Genomic DNA, 22,788 nt, shown 5'->3' with positions numbered 1-22,788 from the left:
CATTAAAACAACACAATATATTAATGACTCTTAAGTCTTAACGATTGTTAAAAACAATTAACAATTGACAAATAATACATTCGGTGTTTCAAAATTAAAGAGAAACGTGTTTTAAAAAATAATATCCCGGATCAAACAAATTATAATTCCTACTTAATTAATTTCTAATAATCTAGGAACGGTCTCCGTTTTCGATTAAAATGCTGAGCACGGCATATTATTGATAATTTACTCTTAACGATCACTATAACACCTAACGACCATTATTATATTCTCACAAAAAGTCTTTTGTGACTAGTAAGTATTATTCCAGAATAAAAAAAAACAGAGAAGTTGCTTTTCTTTATAGTAGGTACTATAGGTATCCGGTGTAAATTGTTAAGTAGGTAACTGTAACTGATGTGTTAAATTTGAATTCAATGGTATAGCCATATGCCCATTTAGGTATCATTCGTATACGAAAAATTATTCTAGCCGGTGACAGGCCGTCTCCACTCAGACTATATTTCTAAGAATATTTTAGTATATTAAATTTATATTCCTAACAGTAACTTATTTTTCTATTGCTTATACAGAAGATTGAAATAATTTTTGCACAAATATCAAATTCTTTAAAAATATAATTGTTAAATATCTATAGAAAAAAAAATTCTACTTATTTATTTTGATATTTTTAAATTGCTAAAAATCATACTTATGAGGAATATTTCTTTAATTTTTCGAATTTATCGATCAATCATAACATTGTTTTAAACACTTGTGAAAAAAATAAAAAAAATAAGATAAACTGCTCTGCTGTACAATACGAGTTGAGTTTACTCGGCATTGAGTAGTTAGTCACTGTAATGGATGTGTTAAATCTGAATTCAATGATCAATCATAGGCATATACAAAACAACCAACCTAAGATTATATAATTTATATTACTATCGATATTTTATTATACATTCATCTTGCTAATTGCCACATTTATTTGTTTTTCAACGATGGAACGTCGTTAAAAAAAAAAATAAAGTTTAAAATTAATTTAAATACTTTGAAAGTTTTATTGTTTAAACTAAATAAAAATAAATGTAATGGTGAAAACTTTCATGGTTAATATTTTTTGAATTATAACAAAATAACTAAAATAATTATTTTCTAAACATCCAATTTCTTCGAAATTTTTTTAACTAGAAATGTCCAAACAAATTGTGCCTAAGAATTTTTAGATTTGTGTAAAAACAACATGAGGAATCTTGTATAAAATGTTCAAGCATTAGGTATTAAAATTGAAAATTGTATTAATTTTTGAACAACATCTTAATTAAACATCGTATGCATTTTTTAATTACAAAATAATGAAAATATTTTGTGATTTTGACAAATGTTGTACACTTTTTAACTTAAAAAAAAATAATTTGTACTACCTATATATTTATGATATTTTTTAACTGTCGTAAGAAAAACTTGTTTTGAACCTTATATATTAAATTCTCAAGTTTTTTTTATTCTCATACAAAAATTTTATTATACATAAGTAGAAAATAAACAAAAAAAAATATGGGAAAATGGATACCGATCTGCTGTATACTAAGTGTCGATATACTGGTGGGTCACTGTAATGGATGGGCTAAATTTGAATTCGAATTGAATTTGAAAAATAATATATCATTGCACCTATAAGAAAGGCGATTCTAAGCGGAGACGGTCTGTCAGCCTATATCAAGTATACTTATATGTTTATATATCTCATGTTTTCATGGTATGTTTTTTATTGCTAGTAAAATAATTAATTTTACTATTAGTACTACAGCAGGCTGATTTAATTTTTGACAAAAACATGGCACATTTTATTATAAAATAATATTTAATTTATATAATAGTGTAAGTAGGTATGTTACATCATATTGTTATTAAATTTTGAGTAAATAACACCTTACCTTCACAGTGTGAATACAAATGGTGTATTGTACCATTATAATGGTATATAATGGTATATATTGGTATATGGCAAAGTGTTCACTGCTCGTGTTATAAAATATAAATACGTAATAGCTTAAAATTAATCTAAATATTTTGAAAATGTAACTGTGTATAGTTAAATTTATAATGTACGTAAAAGTTTTAAGTCCCACGAATAATGTCTTTGAATTACAGCAAAATAACTAACATCGTTTGGATATGTAATTTCATCCAAACTTAAACTTCAAATTTTTATGAAAAAAAATTGTGCATATATATTTAAAAAAAAAAATTGGTTTTAGATAAATAAATTGCTTATGAGGAACCTTTTATTAAATTTCCAAGTCTTGTGAAACATGAACATGTTTTATTTAAATTTTTAATTAAAAATAATTTGTGAGTTTTCGTGATTTTGACCGTCACCGGTTCGAACTCTGCCACAGGCGGTATTTAAGCCTCAACTCAACTAAAAAAAAAAATATTAAATATATATTTAAAATTTTGAAATGTTTACTAACGTGCTAGTTTAGACTGAAGTGACATTTTTTTTTTTTGGAACTATGTTCACATAATATGACTTATTTTAATAATATTACGCTTACACGGAGTACCTATTTATCAAATAACTGAACAACACGATATTTTAAATTTTAATATCGTATATTATTATGATTTTTACAGCACATACACTTGTTACTGCATTGATGGCTATACGGGTATCCGGTGTCAGACCAACTGGGACGAATGCTGGTCTTCACCTTGTCTCAATGGAGGACTGTGTCTCGATGGTATAGCTGATTACAACTGTTCGTGTCCCGAAGGCTATGCAGGTATAAATAATATTCATAATATTGTGTGCATAATATAGTGTGTGGTGTGTCACTGTGTCGCGTCGTTATAGTGTATACAGTATGTCCCAGAAGTCTCGTATCACCCTTAGTATTTCCGTGGAAAATCAATATATTTAAATGCAGTTTTTTTACAGTAATAAGTATGGAAATTCTGATTGAATAATATAATACATATAGCATAATATTTGATTTTTTTTTCAGAAATTCAAAATTTATCAAAACATTTTTTTAGACTAATAAGTTTTTTAAATTTCCAAGATAATCATTTTGTTGATCGTATTTTTTAATACAGTTCAAAAAAAAAATTATTAAAATGTAATGAAAATCGCCCAAGTTAGAGCTAATTATTATTTTGAATTTCTAAGAATAATAGTTTTGTTACTCGTTTAGTCGTAACTCGTAACAGTATACTTAGCACCCACTGATTACCCCTTTGTGACTGCAGGAGGAGGAACCGTATTTCTTCTCTCTCAGTATATAGACTATATATACTAGTACCTACTACCCTACACCTTTCAACCTTTGAACATTATCTGTTTTTTTGTTGACGCATCAGGACACGACTGTGAACTCAACGTTAACGAATGCCTATCAAATCCGTGCCAAAATAACGGAACTTGTATGGATTTCACGAATGGATTCACGTGCCAATGTCCTTCCGGCTACACAGGTCAGTTTATGACATTTTAATTTATTTTATAGTTTTATACTTATAGAATTTTATACGTATGCTTCTGTTATTTTTACGCTTCATAGCATTTGTTGGAAATTTAAAATCACATGTAAACGGTTACCGGTATTTTTCCCGAATCGAAATTCCCTAATGAACTTTTTCCCGAATGGTATATTTTTCGAAAGTCCGTAAACCTTAAACATTTTTTCCCAAACACCTTTTCCCCGAATCGATATTAAAATCGATAAATTATAATACATATAAAAATAAAAGTGAATTATTAAATTAATATTAATTTAGAACACATGTTTAATAATTATTATAATAAATGCTGTAATGTGATAATTAAATATTTAAAAATTGATAAATTATTTTAATACATATAAAAAATTAAAATTTATAATAAATAATATATTTTTTTTTTTTTTTTTTTTTTTTGATCGTAAGCCCGGCAACTATGGCCATTAGCTGTATGGTCTTTTTGGTGTATGGTTTTGGTTAGGTGTATTGTATTGTTGGTAGTAGTAGGGGGGAACACGTGTGTGTTGGGTTTTGGCAGAATTTTCAATTTGGGCACCCATAGGTATCTGCCATGCCCGGGTGGGGGATGGCGGCACTTGTTCTCCGGACACCGTGACTTGCCCGAAGAAAAATGCCGCCCAGTGGCCGGGAGTCGAATCCGCGACTGCCAGCGCCGCAGTCGACGCGTTAGACCGCTCGGCCACCTCGTCCCCCAAATAATATATTAGTAATGCTGTAATGTACCTAATAATTAAATATTTGAAAATCGATGAATTATAATACGTATAAAGCGGCCAATGACCTATGTTGTCAAGGCCTTTATGGCTTTATTTATAATAATAAAAAAAAAATAATTACATATAAAAAATAAAATTAATAATATATTATTTATTACTTACAATATACTTTTACAAAACATTATTATGGCGATTGCCATCAGAAATTGTAACTCCTGGTATGTATTAAAATCAGCAGTAATGGGCATAATTCGCATTTGAAAATCCCTCCATTTTCTTTTTGGCTGAGCTTTTACTTTTCGTCCTAGAGATCTAGACTCAACTCCAAAATCATTATCTCTACATCAGCTTGTTCTTTTTGGAACTCATTGAGAGCAGAGTAAAGGTCAGGACGACGTTTTCCAATAACAAGTTGCAGGAAGCGATTGTGCCACCCCTCGCTTACATTATTTGTTTTATATGAACCAATCAGAGCTGCTTGGTGTTGATTCCAAATTTCTGGTGGATAACGTGGAAGAATCCCTCGTCTTGTTCTCGAGCTACCTATTACTCCAAGAACATAATTTTTTTTCAAATTATTCACCCAACATTTTAATTTCAGCCATGATGCGGTATAGTAAAATAAAATAAAAATAATTTTGCTATATAATTAACAATAAACACTAATTTTGTGGATATTTGAAAATGGAAGTGTAAGTGTATAACGAAGGCTGATAGCAAGCAAATAATACGTGACTCTACGATTACAACAGTGTGGTGATATCGATGTAAAATACAAATTAGTTAAATGTTCATGTAGCGAAGTTATATAAGCACATGTCGTTGTAACTACTGTAAAGTGCGATAAAGGCAAGATATCCATACTTTTTTGTAAATACTATCTTTATCGTATGGAAAAAATAATTATTCATGGATTAGAATGTATAGCAACACTTAATAGCTGTATTTTAGTTATAGGTATAAAATATAATATATTATGGAAAAAACTCTTCAAAATAGCAGCATTTTTAAATTAAATTTTTAAATTATTTATTTCGGTAACAATAACCGTCGGGAAAAAGGAGTTCGTGTTTTCGGATTTTCTGGCAAAATATCATTCGGGAATTTCGATTCGGGAAAAACGGTGGGTACCCATGTAAAAAACAGCTATAGTTTTCTCACCAATATTTCATATCTATTGCAATTAACATAATATGTTATATTATTTATTATTATATTGAAATAATACAAATAAAGATTACAGAATGTAGCATAGAAACGTTTTTAATACAAATAAAATACAATTTATAGAATATAAACTAGCCACGTATTCAGAAAAACATTTCGGGGCATAAAAATGCCCAAATTAATTAAAAGACATTTAACATTTTGTGAGGAGGGAGTTTGCCCCTCTGTATAAGTGCCTGATAGTCACGGAAAAATTAAATCACTTATACACATAATATTATAACGACTATATATTATGTCAACCGACAGTTTAGTACCACCACGGATAAGATTTTCCGCTGTTTTGAGGTTTACCGCTTCGACAGGTATATGTTCATTATAAACGGAAATGTCAAATTTACCTATAACACGAACATACCTCGAATTACCCTATATAATACTACACTATACAGCGTATTATATAGATTTATATTTTAAATATTAATTCTGGCCTTTCGGGTAAACATTAAAAAAAAACAACAATGCATGCCATTAGTTATATGCACCCTTATATTATATATATTTAAATGTTACCGTAAATGCTCGATAACTAGGTAAAGATAGTTTTAATAGGTAGTTAATGCTAGGATTTACTGCTTGTACTCAGTAAAAGCTGAAAATCGTAATTTTATTCGGGCTTTTACACTAAACACGTTGTGTCCATCCTAGGATGTAAAAATTGAGTTAGTGAAAGGCAAAAGCTGATTCTAAAATATGACAAATAAAAATTTCAATTATATATTATTAAAACAAATTATGGATAGGTACTTTGATTGTTATAAGTTAGTTAAACGATGTTACCTTGATTAGCTCGTTTAATCGACCCTTGAGAGTAATATCAACTCTTACTAACTAATAATAATTCTGTTTTTAATATATATATATTTTAAAACTATCAGTAATTTGTTTCAATAATATTGCATAATATATATATAATTTTTGTACAGTGTAATTTTTATTTGTCGTGTATTAATCAGCTCTTAGTAACTCAATTCGTACATCCTAGGTTGTAGGTACAAAACGTGTTTAGTAAAAGCCCGGTTAAAATTATGATTTTCAGTTTTTACTGAGTATAAACAGTCAGTGTTGGGGAAGTTACTTTTTTTTGGTAATTAAATTACATTACTAATTCCTTATTAAAATTGTTACTTAATTATTTTTAAGTTACTTTTTTTTATTTGATTAATAGTTACATAACTTTTGTGTTTAAAAAGTAACTCAATTACAATAGAAGTTACTTTTTTCAAAAACGTCGATCATAGGTACAAATTTTAATAATTCTTAAAATTTAAATGCATATTATTGTCTATTAATTATTATTCATATTTTTAATTACTCTGACACCCATTATCACATTCATATATATTTAATAAAAATTATTATTTTTAAATTCAATTTTTTTTGCTTATTTAAGTAGTTTTTTTTGGTCATTTAAGTTCATTTTTTAGAGATTTTAGGGAATTTGAGCATTTTTGTGGTTTTTAGGTCACCAACATCGTAACTCTATTTATAAATTATTAATTTTTACTACCTATTAAACTATTAAAAGTCGGCAATCGGCATCAATAATTTTAAACACTTTTAAAAGTATAGCACTATAGTATACTGTAAGCATATAGATAATAAAAAATAATGGATAGGTCATCAAACCTTATCATACGTTCCAACTTCCGAATGAATGATTCCAGTGGGTGATTTTTTTACCCTATAATATATGTATGAAAAGTGAAAATAACGCAATAATAGGTTTGTAGACATCAGTGAGGCATAATATGTCTCCTCTTTCGGATCGCCCACAAAATGTTTACAGCCTTTCTTTCCTATTCTTTATTATCTATATGGATATAAGTCTCAAAATAGTTTTTTTTATAGTTGTTCTTAGTTATTTTCTATGTATTAGCTTATTACCTATATTTATTTATACAATACATTGCAATGAACTTAGCGTTATACACGAAACAGTAAATACATAAATTAAACGTGAGTATTATTTTCACATACACTAATTGTTTTAACTACAAATAAAATTACCCACCTATATCCAGATTGATAACCGTTTACATTTTCAGGGACAAGTTGTGAAATCGACTTGGCTGTATGCAATTCAACTGGAGAAATATTATGCAAAAACGGCGGCGAGTGCATCGAAGGTCCAGGTGTGTCATTTTCGTGTAACTGCTCGCCAGGTATGTCTAATTGATGATGATAAATTGACAATTATACTTAATTAATATATAAGTTGTTACCATATTTCCATATAATATCATAACATATACGCGATACTACAACGCATAAAGCATCTCTTATTTAAAAAAAAATCGATACATACTGCACAATTTTACCGTGTATTAATCAAGTGAGCTAAATAGCTTATGTTCGTGGATGGGTAATAAGTTATGAATAGTGTTCGGGAAATAATTTGAATGAGTTTTTATAAGATACAAATTTTTAAATTCGTACAGCACATTTACATTTTTGTACTACACATCATAATATGTGTCGTACTGGACTAAAATAAGGGCTAACCGCTGTCATATAGATAGGTATCGTATAATAAATACATTTCAGGATGGAATGGGTGGACTTGCGAGGATGAAATCGATCAGTGTGACTCTCGTCCATGCAAGAACGGCGGCGTGTGCATCAACAGGCAGACGGCGTATTCGTGTGCCTGTCTTTTTGGTAATTACTTGTAGAGTTGTGGATTATCGTATAATACTATGCTTATTATTAAAATTATTATTATCATTGAATATTCGTGATAATCTATGACCTATGTACTAATATATGCGTACAACGACACATTATTCTTATGCAGGTTATACGGGCCGCGACTGTGACGTGGCACTTCGTCTGTGCGAAGAACACGAGTGCCAAAATCATGCGCTTTGCTTAATCGAGGACCAGACGTCGGTTTGTTACTGTGTCCCGGACTACCATGGGAAGTTCTGTCAATATCAGTACGACGAGTGTCAACTAGGAATAAGGTAAGAATATATTATGTAAAAAGGTATTATCCTGGTATACCCGCGCTTTGGATGTAGTCTAGGGACATTATTATAGTTGGGTATACCGGGTAGCATCAAGAATTAAGATACCAATGCTACTACACTACTATAATATAGTAATCGATATTTTTCATTAATATAATAATAAGTATTAATTATCTATACATTAGACAAGTTTATTATAAAATAGAGTGCAGAGTATTTATAAAAAAATTGGTCCTCCTGAAATTGATTTTCAATCACTGACTTTGCAAAATTACTTTCTAGTGTATATGGAATATAGACTAAAATGTATTATGGCGTAAATATAGCTGTTTACCTTATACCTTATACTGTGTATATGATCTAGGCGGTGTATGACTAATTATAGGTACTAAAAGGTAAACTAAATAGGTTAATTACAATATTTAAAAATAACTAGTATAAAGCTAGTTATAGTACCATGGTCCATGACTGTATGGTAGTGCGAAAAGGGCTTAATTATTGGCTTCATTAAAGGTGTGACAACGGAGGGACATGTGTGGACGGCGTGGACGGTTACACGTGCACGTGTCCGAAAGGCCTGACCGGCCAGTCTTGCGAGTGCGCATTCCTGGACGACCACATGGCTAACTGCACCGGAATCGTGGTGCCGTATTACACGACCAGCAGTGCCGAAGAAACAACCGCCGCCGCAGCCGTGACAATCACCGCTCCGGCCACTCAGGTGGACGGCGAATATCCATCGACGTTCGAGACCACGTTTGGAACAACGACCTCACCGTCAGACGGCACCGGTTACTTCAGTATATTCGTGGCCGCGACCACACCTGCGGCCGACCGACGGCCAGCGGTCACATCCACCGAACTGACACCCGAGCTGCAGCCTTATACCATCTACACGGACGCGGGCGACGACGACGCGTACGACACGACCGTGACACAGTTTGCCGACACGACCCGACCAGCCATCGGTCGAACGTCGTCGCCCGACAGTATCCCCGACCCGGACACCGTAACCGCTGACTATGATGGTGCGACCAACAGTTACGAATACGACGCGTCCACAAATACGGCCAACCGGAGGTCGACCACAACGGCCACTGCGGTGGTGGCCAGTCGACCGGCCACCAGCGTCTTGACGGACGTAACGAGCGCCGCCGTGGATAGAGCAAAACCGATGACCACCACCACCACCGCCGCCGCACAAGTTTCCAGATCGACGATCAATTATCGACAATCCGTCGCCACCGACCGAGACGCCGGTACGTCGTTCACCGCGTTCTACGACGAAATGTCCACAGACTTCGATTACAACTTCACCAGCTTCGCGGTACCGGTAACCGATCGTGGTCCGAGTGCCGTGGATCGGAGTTGTGCTAATGTTTTGTGCTTGAACGGCGGGTGGTGCGAAAAATCAAAAACGGGACACAAGGTGAGAATTTTTTTAAAATTGTATACGCATCACTTCCGCATAAATGGAAATATCGGAAATAAATATTTGTACAGTCCTGTGACCAAATCATGCATGCAGTTATGCAGAAACAAAATTGTTTCTATTTAAGTGCATGGGCAACTCGTTTTCTACGTGTTCCGTGCATTAAATTTAACATGATTTTTTCTTGTATGACGTCGAATATAAGATATAACGACAATGCGTACCTAATAAAAGTTCTCCGTAAGCTTACCAATAATTACCAGTTTTCACCCAAGGTGTTGATAAATGTCACAAAATATGACATTATATACAGTAAATGTCATATTATACATTTTTTGAATTTTCATATTTTATGATATCATTAAAAATAATTATAAGTAGAAAAAATAACATGTGCGTTACTTTTTCGTGCTCCAAATTTGTGTTTTCCTGTCAACATAGTGGCTTAACTGAGATGACACTAGTGAACTGTGAGAATCCTCCTGGTCACCACTTGTCCATTTTGGCCCTAACGACATAATACTTAAACAACGGGTTTTCATATTTATACTTACTGGTACTCGTTTTCAGTGCAAATGTACGTTTGGATGGAAAGGTGAAATATGTGGTGAGAAAATCGATATCAAGGTGTCTGCGTTCACAGGACAATCGTTCCTTAGCCATAGACTCTCGAACCGTTCTGGTGCCGAAATCTCAATGGAAATACGAACTCTGGCGCCAAATGGAATTTTATTTTACGCACAAGTCACCACGCACATGTACATGTGTCTTTATTTACAGGTAAGTAATAACAGTCGATGAATAAAAAACCATTTAAACTCGCAATGCATATTATTATGGAAAAAAACATATGAAATTAAAAAAACACAATTACTTTATCTCGTGGAGTTTGGTCGATGGCGGACGTGTCATAGCCTACAAATCAAATAATATAACCATAACATTATACATATTAATATTGGTTACAGGATGGTTTGTTAAAGTTTCAATTCTCGTGTGGAGTGCAAACGATGTTATTCAGTGAAACCAGATATAGGGTGAATACGGGTCATCGCCTGTTGCTGACAGCCGCGTGAGTTGAAAATGCCGAGACAAAACGAAACGCCAACCAATAAGACGAGTAGTATAGACCAATATTATAAAATTATCGTTTGTCAATCGTTTCCATAGATTGGAGCACGCCATGTCACATTCCATGTCCGACCACTGCAAGGCGTCACTTAGGGTCAACGAAACGCTTGCCATGAGCGGAGAACAGGCGGCGGACACGGCACCGGAGAAGGTGAAAAAAGTGGCACTGTTATACTTGGGAGGTCTTCCGGCCGGTCAAAACGCCACGGCCGAACTTCCGGTCGCCGTAGGAATCACTGGTTGCATATCACGCCTACAAGTAAGCGCGGTCCAGACGACCTGCAATGTTAGGCTTTCAAAGGTCAATGTTATAAACAATAAGATTTACCAACAGATTGACGAAGTCGTTCACAATGTATACGAAAACGCCACCGACGGGTATGGCGTGATCGAATGCGCTTCGCTGACATGCTTGTCCAGTCCCTGTCAGAGCTATGCCACATGCGTAGAGTTCGGAGACTCGTGGAACTGCCTGTGTCCTTCAGGGTGCGCATATAATATACGTATATAACCGATGTGATGTCGACCAATTATTGTCGAAAACTACTTAAAATAGTATACCTATAATCTATCTATCTAACAATAGATTATGTCTATTTACCTGATTTGGAACTCAAAATTCAAATCACATTTTAAAATAATACTAATATTAGTATTAATATTGTATAGCCATATAAAACGTCTACGATTAACAGTTTATTAGGTAGATGTTTGTATTATCGATACGACGATACGCCACGTCAAAATCAAGTAATATGGTATAGTGGTTATATTTAGTTTTAAAAATATAATATAATAATACTGTGACGCTATTTTCATATTGTGGCATTTTAACTATATTGTCACCACTAGTTATCATTGTTATCATTTTAACTTGGCTGTAATATTTGTGGGGAGAGGGGGTTAAAAATCAATCACAATTTACTGAGCTATTTAAAATGATAAGTATGCCCTCTTAATATTTTTTCTGTGGGGGGAAGGGGGGGAACTGCCACCCTAAATACTGCCTATGGACTAAGTACGTAATACATGATACCTACCTATACCAGGCAGCCAAATTAATAATAATTAGTTAAATATTCACTGGTTTGAAGGTTTGTCGGGAAGAATTGCGAGCGGTCAGTGTGCGAAAACAACCCATGCAAATTTGGCGCCACGTGTGTAATTTACCCCGGAAGTGGATTCATTTGTTTGTGCCCACTCGGAAAACATGGAATGTATTGTGAGCATGGTAAGTAATTGTAGCGTATACGCTTTTCCATTGACCATTATTAGTATACTTTTACAATTTATAAATGTGTGTATCTATCGTTTATTAATATCAAAAATACATATTTTATTAAAAAAATTCTCAATTTTTAATCACCAACTGTCGAACATAATATCTAATGATAATCTTAATACTCTATGTTCGTATATTATATAGATCTCGAGATTGGTGAACCATTTTTCCCAGGCAGCGTCAGTGGGCTCTCGTCGTTTGCCGCATACTCCATACCGGCCGAAATCCATCAAAGTTTCGAGCTATCGATGCATTTCGTGCCAAATTTTATGGACCAAATCGCTCTGATGATGTACATAGGTCACGACTCGTCCACCGATCACGTAGCTCTGAGTTTTATCAAGGGATACATTGTGCTGACGTGGAATCTCGGGGCCGGTGCCAGGAGGATTTTCACACCAAAACCTATAAACTTTCAGCCGAAAAGGGCGCACATCGTGAAATTGGGCCGAGACGGAAAAACCGCATGGCTCATGGTGGACAACTTCCCGAACGTTACCGGTCAATCAGTCGGCCGCCTCTCTCAACTTAACACTAAACCCGTCCTATACCTAGGTAACCTGATCACTGCACATTACCTATACGTAATGCATGTATATTGTCTACCATTATACTTATTTATCATATAATCGTTGCTAAAAAATTGTCAACATTTTGAAAATGTATAATTTTATCTAAAAAAAAATTTTTATATGCATTTGAAGTTAAAATTTTGACAAAATTCGACAAAAATTACGAGAATTCGCAAATTATTTTGTAGTTAAAAATGTATAAAATTTTTAATTTTATTATCGAAGGCTTGATAATTATCAATTATCTTAAATAAGAGTAATGATACTGTCTTATAAAATTAACTACTAGCTAGTTGAAGCTACAAATCTACATGTTTAGGAAAAGTATGGACAGTAATTATTATTCTAGGATGATATTCGCCTTGTACATTTTTATGTCATTATTACACATTTGCACAAGAAAGCAACAAAACGTATAATAACACATTTATTCAAAAAATCAATGTTTAATAAAACGTTATACCGACTTCAAGTAATCACGGCAGCTCTAGTATCTAAATATCTAATTATATAAGGCCGTGTCTTATGACGTTATCTAATATGTATCACCGGTTCTAAGACTGCATCCCGATTTTCACATTGTATATTATTTTTCCACCATCAATGATAATTTTAGAATAATATACGAATGCATGGGGTTTTTTTCAAGCATACTGAGATGTTTAATATATTTGAGCAGAAATGTAAAATTATTTCACAGGCAAACGTAGTGTTTCTACCATAGTAGCACTTGGCATTGATAGAGAGTCGATTTTATTTAATTCTTAACCAATTTTTATTAATTTTTATAATTCGACTATAAATAAAATAATATTTGCTATTTTTTTAAATATCTAATCTCTTCACTATCGACTCTTATGTTGTGTCAAAAATATGTTTATTGTATCTATTTGTCATCCTAGGCGGCCACGAGTCTCCTGGAATGGCAGACTTGCCACACGACTTGCCTCTGCACACTGGATTCGTTGGCTGCATGAGCGAGGTGAAGCTGAAGGCTGGCCACGTGACTGTCCCATTGAGCCTATCGCGAGCATATTCCACAGTAAACACCGGCAGGTCCGTGTCCCAGTGTTCGACTAACGAGTGTTATCGAAACAACATATGTCAACATAATGGTGCATGCATTCAGCATGGTTCTTCGTTGGCGTGAGTGTTTCCATATCTACGTACATTTTATTCATTTTATACTGATATCCTTCCCACACGATCACACAGCATAAAAATATTTCCAAACTATGGTAAAAATATTTCCAGGAAAATAATATAGTTGTCAAAGTATTTTTAAAAGTTGCGTAAATAATAAAATTAGGAAATATTTTAGTTATGGTCTTTGGCCAAGAAGTATATTTTATAAAAAAACATTTACAAAACATTTTAATCATTTATTTTCAAAAAACATTTTTACGGAAACTTTATAAAAATATTAAGTCAATATTTTTATGCAATCACATAGTACAATATTTTGTTATAATAATAACCACCGATCGATTAACACCTATCCATAAAAGGTTAAATCTATACTACATTTAACATTATGATGTTTTATAAAGCAGGAACAAGTTTGTGAAAAAAATAAAAAGTGTAAGTTACAAACGTCCAGTGACAAGTTAAAAAAATAAACTTATAATTTTTTTTGAATAATAACTCATTTAATATTTTAATTATCTTTTTTTTTAATTACTACTTGGTGCCTAAGTCTCGTAATATTGAGATTGTGTAACTTAAAATTTTTTTAAGCCTTCATTGTTCTTATAGGAAATTAAGATACCGACGATAAAAACCTAAAGTGTTCAATATAGGACATTTTTTAAGTGCATGCGTGTCAACATGTCGTGTGTGTAGGAAGTGATCATTATTTTGTTATATATATTTTTTAAAATGTGTGCTGCAGTGATTTAAATAAATAGTTGAATGTTTCCGAACGTGCACGCATATGTCAATACTCAATAACGTGCAACATTAATATTAATGATTTTAGATTCGGAGCGAAGCGATGGATGTATTGATTTTACAATAATGTGTGTGTTTTTTTTTATTGTCTGTCATCACGGTTTGGGGCAGTAAAACTGCTTTGAATTTCTTCAACAGTATCTTGTTCGATGGGAAAGTGAATCTAGTAGGTGCATTCGGGAGGTCAAATTTTAAAATGAGCGTTTGAAATTCATATTTTTACAACATTTGGTATTCACTCGATTTCTCATGAAACGATTTTGCTATTTTGTTATTATTCAAAAACGAATAACTGTAGATACATGCAAATTTTACTGAATGTTTATATTTTCATTTTCTATACACCATACAATTTTGAAAATAATTTGACTCTTTTTGAGCTGTTTACGGACATTGTAAGTTTTCAATTTTCAATTTTTTTTATTTATAAATTGATAAAATTGTATTTGTTTGGTAAAAAGCGTGAAAATTTAATGCAAGGCTCCTGATTTATTGTTACTATAGCAGTTGAAAAATATTAAAAATACATAGGCAGAATTTTTTTAATAAGCATTTTAAGTTCGAATTTAGACAGAATTTATCGAATATTCAACTTTTATAGCTAAGTATTGAAAATTTAAAACAAGGTTCCACGTAAATAAGTATATATAAATTATTTTATTCACAATAATATCATCAAATATACTTAGTAATATCATAGACTGACCGACCGTTTTCGCTCAGAATCGATTTTCTCATACAGTGATATTATATCATTGAAATTTAACACCATCAATTACAGTGAAACACTTGTAACCTACTGTACAGCAAAGCGACATCCACTTGCCCACTTTTTTATTTTAAGTAGCATTCTTTTAGCAATTTATTATTTACCTTATTTATCCGATAAAATTCTAAAAACATATCTGAATTCGTCATTAAGTTTATTTGTAAATGAGTTTCTTGCATTTTTAAATTAATTATGTTAGTGCAAAATTATCAACATTTTAAAATTCTAAATATTAAAAATTAAAAGATTAAATATGAAGGTATTTATGCAGAGTCCAATCTCAAAAAAGTGGAAAAGTAATTTGTGAGTTGACTTCTTAATGAATTCATATTTTTTTCATATGTTTAACTGAATACTAGGGTAGTTGCGACAAAATTGGTAAAATTGGCATATGATAAACCTATTTTTTAGAAAACCCACAAAAGATTGAATCCCTCAAGAACTTGTAGAATTTACTTATTTTATTTTAATGATACGACACTTGCCCAGTTAACAATTGTAAATTTAAGAATAAGAAATAATTATAACTTGAAACATATCAGTGAACATCAGAACATAATATACCAATAACAATAAGATCTAAAAATATTTTAAAAGTAGGTACCTATAAGTTCAGTTTTAATAGTGCGCATTTACTTTTGCCTTCCTGACATAGTGTGACATCAGAAATAGGAAGTGAGATGGCAAAAGTATTAATGGTTCACGAGTTTATCAATATTCCAATGCAATTTTGTTTTATCTATTTACATTCCTATTTTTAAAAATATTTTATTTCAGCACTGTATTATGTTTGACAAGTATGTACATATGGTTCATTTAAAATTTTAAACCGTATGTTATATTTGGGGAGTTAAGAAACGAAAAAGGAACTATTGGTTGGGAAAAGCGGACTGGAACTGGGAAATGGATTTGACAGAGTATAGGTGCACATAAAGTGTTAACGCGTCTAAACCAAAATGCTGAAGAAAAATCCCGAGTAGACGTGATCTTTAAAATATGATTACCACAATTCAAACATATTTTTCGCTGAACTCACTCAAGCATAATATAATTACAGTGTTAAGGTCTCCAATGACAAAAATGTATACTAATATTGGTTTAACAAGTAAACAGTAAAGGGCCTTTAAGACAGATACTAATTTAAATTCAACAGACACACACTTAATCTAACTTATAGTTTTGAGAGCTTTGCAGCAGGCTCGCTCAACATGCAAGTTTGGATTAAGTGTGTTGTAGACAAAACCATAGATCAATGACAGAATTCTGAAGCGACTGTTAAATTGATTCATCTGTTCAATAATTAAACACTAAAGCTATAGGTTAATTTATTATAAATTCGTGTATGAGGTACCATAAACTTTATATCGTATTACTAATAGTAAAATAAATTACTATAATAGTTGATAGCAATATATTTATATGATAATAGGCTGACAACCACAATCTTCACTTAGAATTGAATTTTGTATGCAATAATTGAATTCAGAATTGACACCCATTACAGTGACCTACTCAATGACGAGATACACTCGATTTCTACTGTACGGACCTATAGCAGAGCAGCATCTACTTTCCCCCTTTTTTTAAATTGTGTTTTATTCTGCATTTTAATTTTGAATAGATACTATTTGGTATAAAAGATAAGTATTAATAACTGTGATTTACTATATTTTGAAATGCTTATATAATGTAATATTAAATTGCATCTAAATTTCAAATATCTATAACAAAATTAAGTTTAAATAATTTTTAGATTTGTTGGTTCCTTTATAAACTATTTATGAGGAACCTTGTATTAAACTGTCAAGCCTTACTAATAAAAATTTATAAGAATACTTACATTTGTAAGTAATCTACAAAATAGTTCACAAATGTTCGCAATTTTGTAAAACTTCTAACGTAAACACTTACATAATAAACCGTGCTCATGAGGTATTTTAATATTATTAAATGGCTACAGCAACAGTTATGAGAAACCTCGAATTAAATCTTCAAACTTTTTGACCAACCAAACATTTATTTATCGATGTTCGCAGAAAAAAAAAATTAAAAAAGGTGGATAAGTGGATGTCGCTCTGCTGTACAGTAGGTGACAAGTGGGTCACTGTAATGGATGGTATTAAATTTGAATTCAATGATATAATATCATTGTATAAGAAAAACGATTCTGAGCGAAAACGGTCAGTCAGCCTATGATTTTACCAAGTATATTTGATGATATTATTGTGAATAAAGTAATTTATATATAACCTATTTACTCGGAGCCTTGTTTTAAATTTTCAATCTTGAGCCATAAAAGTTAAACATTTTATACATTTTTAACCACAAAATAATTAATAAATTATAAATTTGATAAATGTTGTCAAAATTTGAACTTTAAATGCTTATAAAAAAAAATTGTGCCTATGTATTTTTAATATTTTTCAACTGCTATTAGAACGATATATCAGGAGCCTTATATTAAATTTTCACGCTTTTTTACCCAACAAATAAAAATTTATTGATATTTATAGAAAAAAAAAACTAAAAAAATTGAAAACTGACAATGTCCGTAAACAGCTCAAAAAGAGTCAAAATATTTTCAACATTTTATGGTGTAAAGAAAATACTAATATAAACATTCAGTGAAATTTTCAAGTATCTACAGTCATTCGTTTTTTAATTACAATAAAATAAGAAAATTGTTACATGAGAAATCGAGTAAATATCAAATGTTGTAAAAATATAAATTTCAGACGCTCATAAAAATTTAATTTAAGTTTCTTCTAGACATTTTTTTTTTGATAAAGGTAACTTATGAGTAATCTTATATTACATTTTCAAATCTTAGATTTAAAAAGAAAAATTTTTATGAATTCTCATCAAAATAATTTGCTATTTTTCGTGGTTTTTCCGTATTTTGTCAAAATTTGAACTTTAAATGCTTATAATTAAAAACTGTGACTAAGGATTTTTAATTTTTTTCATCTGCCTTTGAAACAATAACCTGGGAGCCTTCTATTAAATTTTCAAGCTTTTTTACTCAACAGATAAAATTTTATTGATATTTATAGAAAAAAAAACTAAACAAATTGAAAACTGACAATGGCCGTTTAGCTCAAAAAGAGTCAAAATATTTTGTAAATTTTATGGTGTATAGAAAATGCTATTATAAACATTCAGTCAAAATTTCATGTCCCTACGATCATTTGTTTTAGAGTTACACCAAATACCAAAATCGATTTTCTCAAAAACAGATTTTGCGTAAAAATTCCCGTTTTTCCTTAATTTTTCTTTTGTTTTTCTCGTCGCTTGTGAAAACTACTGGGAAATTTTTACTTTTGACCCCCCAAAGTACCAACTAGATTCACTTTCCTATCAGAAAAGTTACTATTGAAGAGAATCCAAGCACTTTTACTGTCCTAAAAGGTGATGACAGACACAAAAATAAAAAAAAAAACAAAAAAACAAAAAAAAAAACACACATCATTGTAGAATCAATACATTCATCGCTTCGCTCAGAATCTAAAATAGAAAATGTAAATATTATCTAGTTTAAAAAGAGTCAAAATATTTTGAAAATTGTATAATAATATATTGCCAACCCACGCGTGTGTATAGATTGTAGAAACGCATTTAATAATATTGTAATGATCAACCGTGCACGTCGATCGCGGACGACACAAAAATCTCTAGAGTCTATTACTTTAAAACCGCTCATTTATTTGAACGCATATAACATACAATGATACATAGAAATACCTATTATTTATTTGACGAATATTTAATTTTAAATAGAAAAATAAACTATAAAGTTCCATTTATTATATATATTTTATATTCTGATGTCTGTTCGGAGCGATGCATTTATTTTAATAAGTTATGTATAAATTTATATTAAATTATTTTTTCTGTATTTACCGTTAACTAATTACAATTAAGGAGGCCAAAAAAGGGGGCTCCTTGGCTTCAGCCTAACTCGGCGCCCCTCTAATTCCAGCCCTGTTTACAATAGTCGGTCAAATAGAGTAGAGTAAGCTCAAATTAAAGTTCTAATCACGCTAAAGGCCTTGTGGTGGTTCAATAGTAAACGGCCAAGGTACATTGCTCGTACCAATTTTTTTGATCTCCACCAGTTAAAAAGTTCAATGTCGTGTCGTTACGTGTTTGACAAATAAAGTAAAGGATGAAAATATTTCACTTGTTTTTTTATCATTTATTTTACGCCTTGTATAATAATTTCGTTTATCAAATTTATCTCTTATCGGTTATCACTAATACACACTGACATTTTTCACATATATTTTGTTGTTCTTATTATTGCACATTTACCGATATTTGAGATAATATTACAGCACATATTTATACAATTTTAAGTGCTCTCAACCCTGGTTATGGCCAATAAACATTGGTGTTTTTTTATTAAATTACAAAATTATAGTTTAATAATAATATATTAAGCAACATATTGTAAACTTATAATACCTATAGGTTAGGTATACCTATGTATATCATATATTCATATTATAATATTCAACATAAAATACATAATTTTTTTTTATAAAGAACCAAAAATAAAGAAAACCTTTATTTGTGTAGTATTAATATTTGTATTGTAAGGCAAAAAAATTTGGGGCTTTTAGGATGTGCCAAAGTGGCGTTGTATACCCTTAGCTTTCTTATAAATATATATTCATGCTCGTACGACGGTAACCACCCTTTGAATCACAGCCTACTCCATGTATACCTATGTCTATTACGACCATTGCACCCAACTATCGAGACTTATTACCTATATTCGGTTACATTCTTACAGGTGCGTGTGCGACGATGGGTGGTACGGTCCGGTGTGCTCACACCGGTACAACGCTTGTGACGCAAACCGGCACAACTGCTCGGACGGGTCGACGTGCGTGCCGGTGGGTGCGGGATACGAGTGCGACTGTCCGGCGGGCCGGGCCGGAAAACACTGTGGCCGGGAAGAGAGGCTGTCCGACGTCCGGTTCCTGGGCAAGCGGTCTTTCCTGTCCGTGTCCGCGGCTGCGGATCTCAACATGCAGCAGTTCAGCGTCGAGCTCGAGATCAAACCGTCCGGCGAACACGGCATCGTTTTTTTCGTCAGACACGACGCGGCACGTAAGAAGTTTATGTGCCTGTCGCTGTACGGCGGCGTGCTGGAATTGAGGATCTCCGTCCGAGGTAATGATCCACACAATAATATTGTTATAGGTGCTATATCATGCACATTGGTACAGGCACTAATATTCGTCTCGTTGTGGGTGGGTGGGTGGTAATGACTAACAAGCATGAATAAAGTCAAGACTTCAATTATTCAAGAGAATATATAAAAATTAACAGTAGTTATAAAATAATGTTTATATTTTGACTATCCTTATTTCCAGTATTTCCTAAGAAGAATCGTCATGACGATAGTGATATACAATGAAGATATTAGGTATTAGATATTAGATATTAGGTACAATAGTAAATATTAAGTACACAGGTAATATTACACCGTAGAAAATTGAAATTGATCAAAAATAACGGATCCGGGTAGGTACCGGTGTAATATGTTACTTCGGCGCCCGTATAATTAAATTGAATTTTTAGGGTTTTTAAGAGTGGTAAAAATTGTACAAAGCAAAGTATACATGTTACGGGCGATGTATGGAATACCAGGCAATGTGAACAACGATTTTTTTTATCAACCAACTTATATGATTTTTTATTTTCATTATAAATTATAATTTTATTATTACCTATTGGCACATAGATTACATGACATATAGATTCCATTTTTGATACACGTATAGAGTAATGAAGTATAAGTATAGTGTTGTGTACAGAACAAAAACTCGACTGGTTAGTCGAAAATATCAATTATTGTTCATTATATTATATTGTTGACTGATTTAATCAATTCAACTAGGTATTACTTTTGTCATTCCGATATGGGAAAACTATGATTCTTAAATAGGCAGTACCTGCGGTAGGTAACAAGAACAAGTGTAAACACCGCGGTGTTTCGAAAATTTCATAGCTTATTGTAAAATTGCATTGTATTTAATTTACTAGAAAAATAACATAATGATAATAATAATATTAGCTAATTTTTTTTTCATTTTATCAATACTATATAACAATTATTATTATTATTATTATTATTGTTTTAAAATATTCGTAATATGATAATAAAATGAATACTCATTGTTTTTTAAAAAAAATATTATATATAGGTAGGTAAAAATTAAAAAATTATAAAAAAATAATACTAAAAATTATTATAACTAGGCAATAGGTAATGATAAAATTATAACTTATAGTGAAAATAAAAAATAATATTAGTTGATTAGTAAAAAAATCGTGGTTCACAATGGCCGGGCAGGAACACATTGACCGGTATTCCACATTGCCCGTAACATACATAATACTGGTTAAAATGTATGATTTCGGAAGTAGGTACTGGTGCTGGGATAACGCACTTCGCACTTTTTATGCATCTACGCATGTTTTATCGACAATTTTTTTTGCACCAAACTTATCTGCGTGTACAGTTCATTATAATTTATAGTAATAATTGTGTAATAGTAAAAAATAATTTTATAAAAGTATTATGCGTAGGTATGTCGTACGTATAAATTATAAAATAAAAACTAGTTTTATGGATTAAATCTTTGATTCAAATATAATTAATAAACAAGGATATTCAATTTTACATGATTATAATAATATTTTTTTATATTTCTAATATGTACCTAATACTCATTTTTTTCATATAATAGACAATAATAATAAATAATGTTTTTCACTTTTTAATTCTTGTCTTATATTTGAGTGAATATTGTTATTAATTATGATTTAGAATCGGGATAATACTAAAATAGTAAATATCTACAAAATTGATTATTGCGAAAACGGTTTATTTGTTTTATATATAGTGTACCTCGGCCTATATATTCATTTCAGAATTTACAAAACTTATTTTATTACATATTTAAAAAAACCAAATTAATTTTGTAACACACCTTGTCTTTTACAATGATTCTGTATTGCACGAATATTTTTTCTGTGTAAATTAAAACAACGCCACCTTTGAACTACCAATTATATACGACAGTATCATGTACGTAATACACTATAATACGTAGGTAAGGCTATTATCAACAACCATTTTTAAAAAAAAAAACTATTTATTATTAAATTTATTAAAATAAATGCTTTATAAAATTGATAATTTTAAACCATTGT

At 31.4% G+C, this 22,788-nt stretch overlaps 1 protein-coding gene across 3 annotated transcripts in view; it reads left to right on the top strand.

Moving 5' to 3' along the window:
• LOC132935119 (protein eyes shut) overlaps window positions 1-22,788 on the top strand; it is a 62,707-nt gene that overhangs the window by 22,936 nt on the left and 16,983 nt on the right. For all 3 annotated transcript variants that reach the window (XM_061001577.1, XM_061001576.1, XM_061001578.1), the window contains exons 3-16: window positions 2,626-2,774; window positions 3,352-3,465; window positions 7,502-7,618; window positions 8,001-8,114; window positions 8,251-8,419; window positions 8,939-9,854; window positions 10,428-10,637; window positions 10,826-10,929; window positions 11,028-11,247; window positions 11,323-11,474; window positions 12,083-12,219; window positions 12,415-12,825; window positions 13,745-13,988; window positions 20,357-20,739. In XM_061001577.1, the coding sequence (XP_060857560.1) occupies window positions 2,626-2,774; window positions 3,352-3,465; window positions 7,502-7,618; window positions 8,001-8,114; window positions 8,251-8,419; window positions 8,939-9,854; window positions 10,428-10,637; window positions 10,826-10,929; window positions 11,028-11,247; window positions 11,323-11,474; window positions 12,083-12,219; window positions 12,415-12,825; window positions 13,745-13,988; window positions 20,357-20,739 (3,440 nt within the window). The remainder of the gene's footprint in view (window positions 1-2,625; window positions 2,775-3,351; window positions 3,466-7,501; window positions 7,619-8,000; window positions 8,115-8,250; window positions 8,420-8,938; window positions 9,855-10,427; window positions 10,638-10,825; window positions 10,930-11,027; window positions 11,248-11,322; window positions 11,475-12,082; window positions 12,220-12,414; window positions 12,826-13,744; window positions 13,989-20,356; window positions 20,740-22,788) is intronic.

Source organism: Metopolophium dirhodum, chromosome 1 (genome assembly GCF_019925205.1).
Source record: "Metopolophium dirhodum isolate CAU chromosome 1, ASM1992520v1, whole genome shotgun sequence".
Lineage (NCBI taxonomy): Eukaryota > Metazoa > Arthropoda > Insecta > Hemiptera > Aphididae > Metopolophium > Metopolophium dirhodum.
The sequence above is the reverse complement of the archived record's forward strand: the minus strand, read 5'-3'. Positions and strand labels throughout refer to the sequence as shown.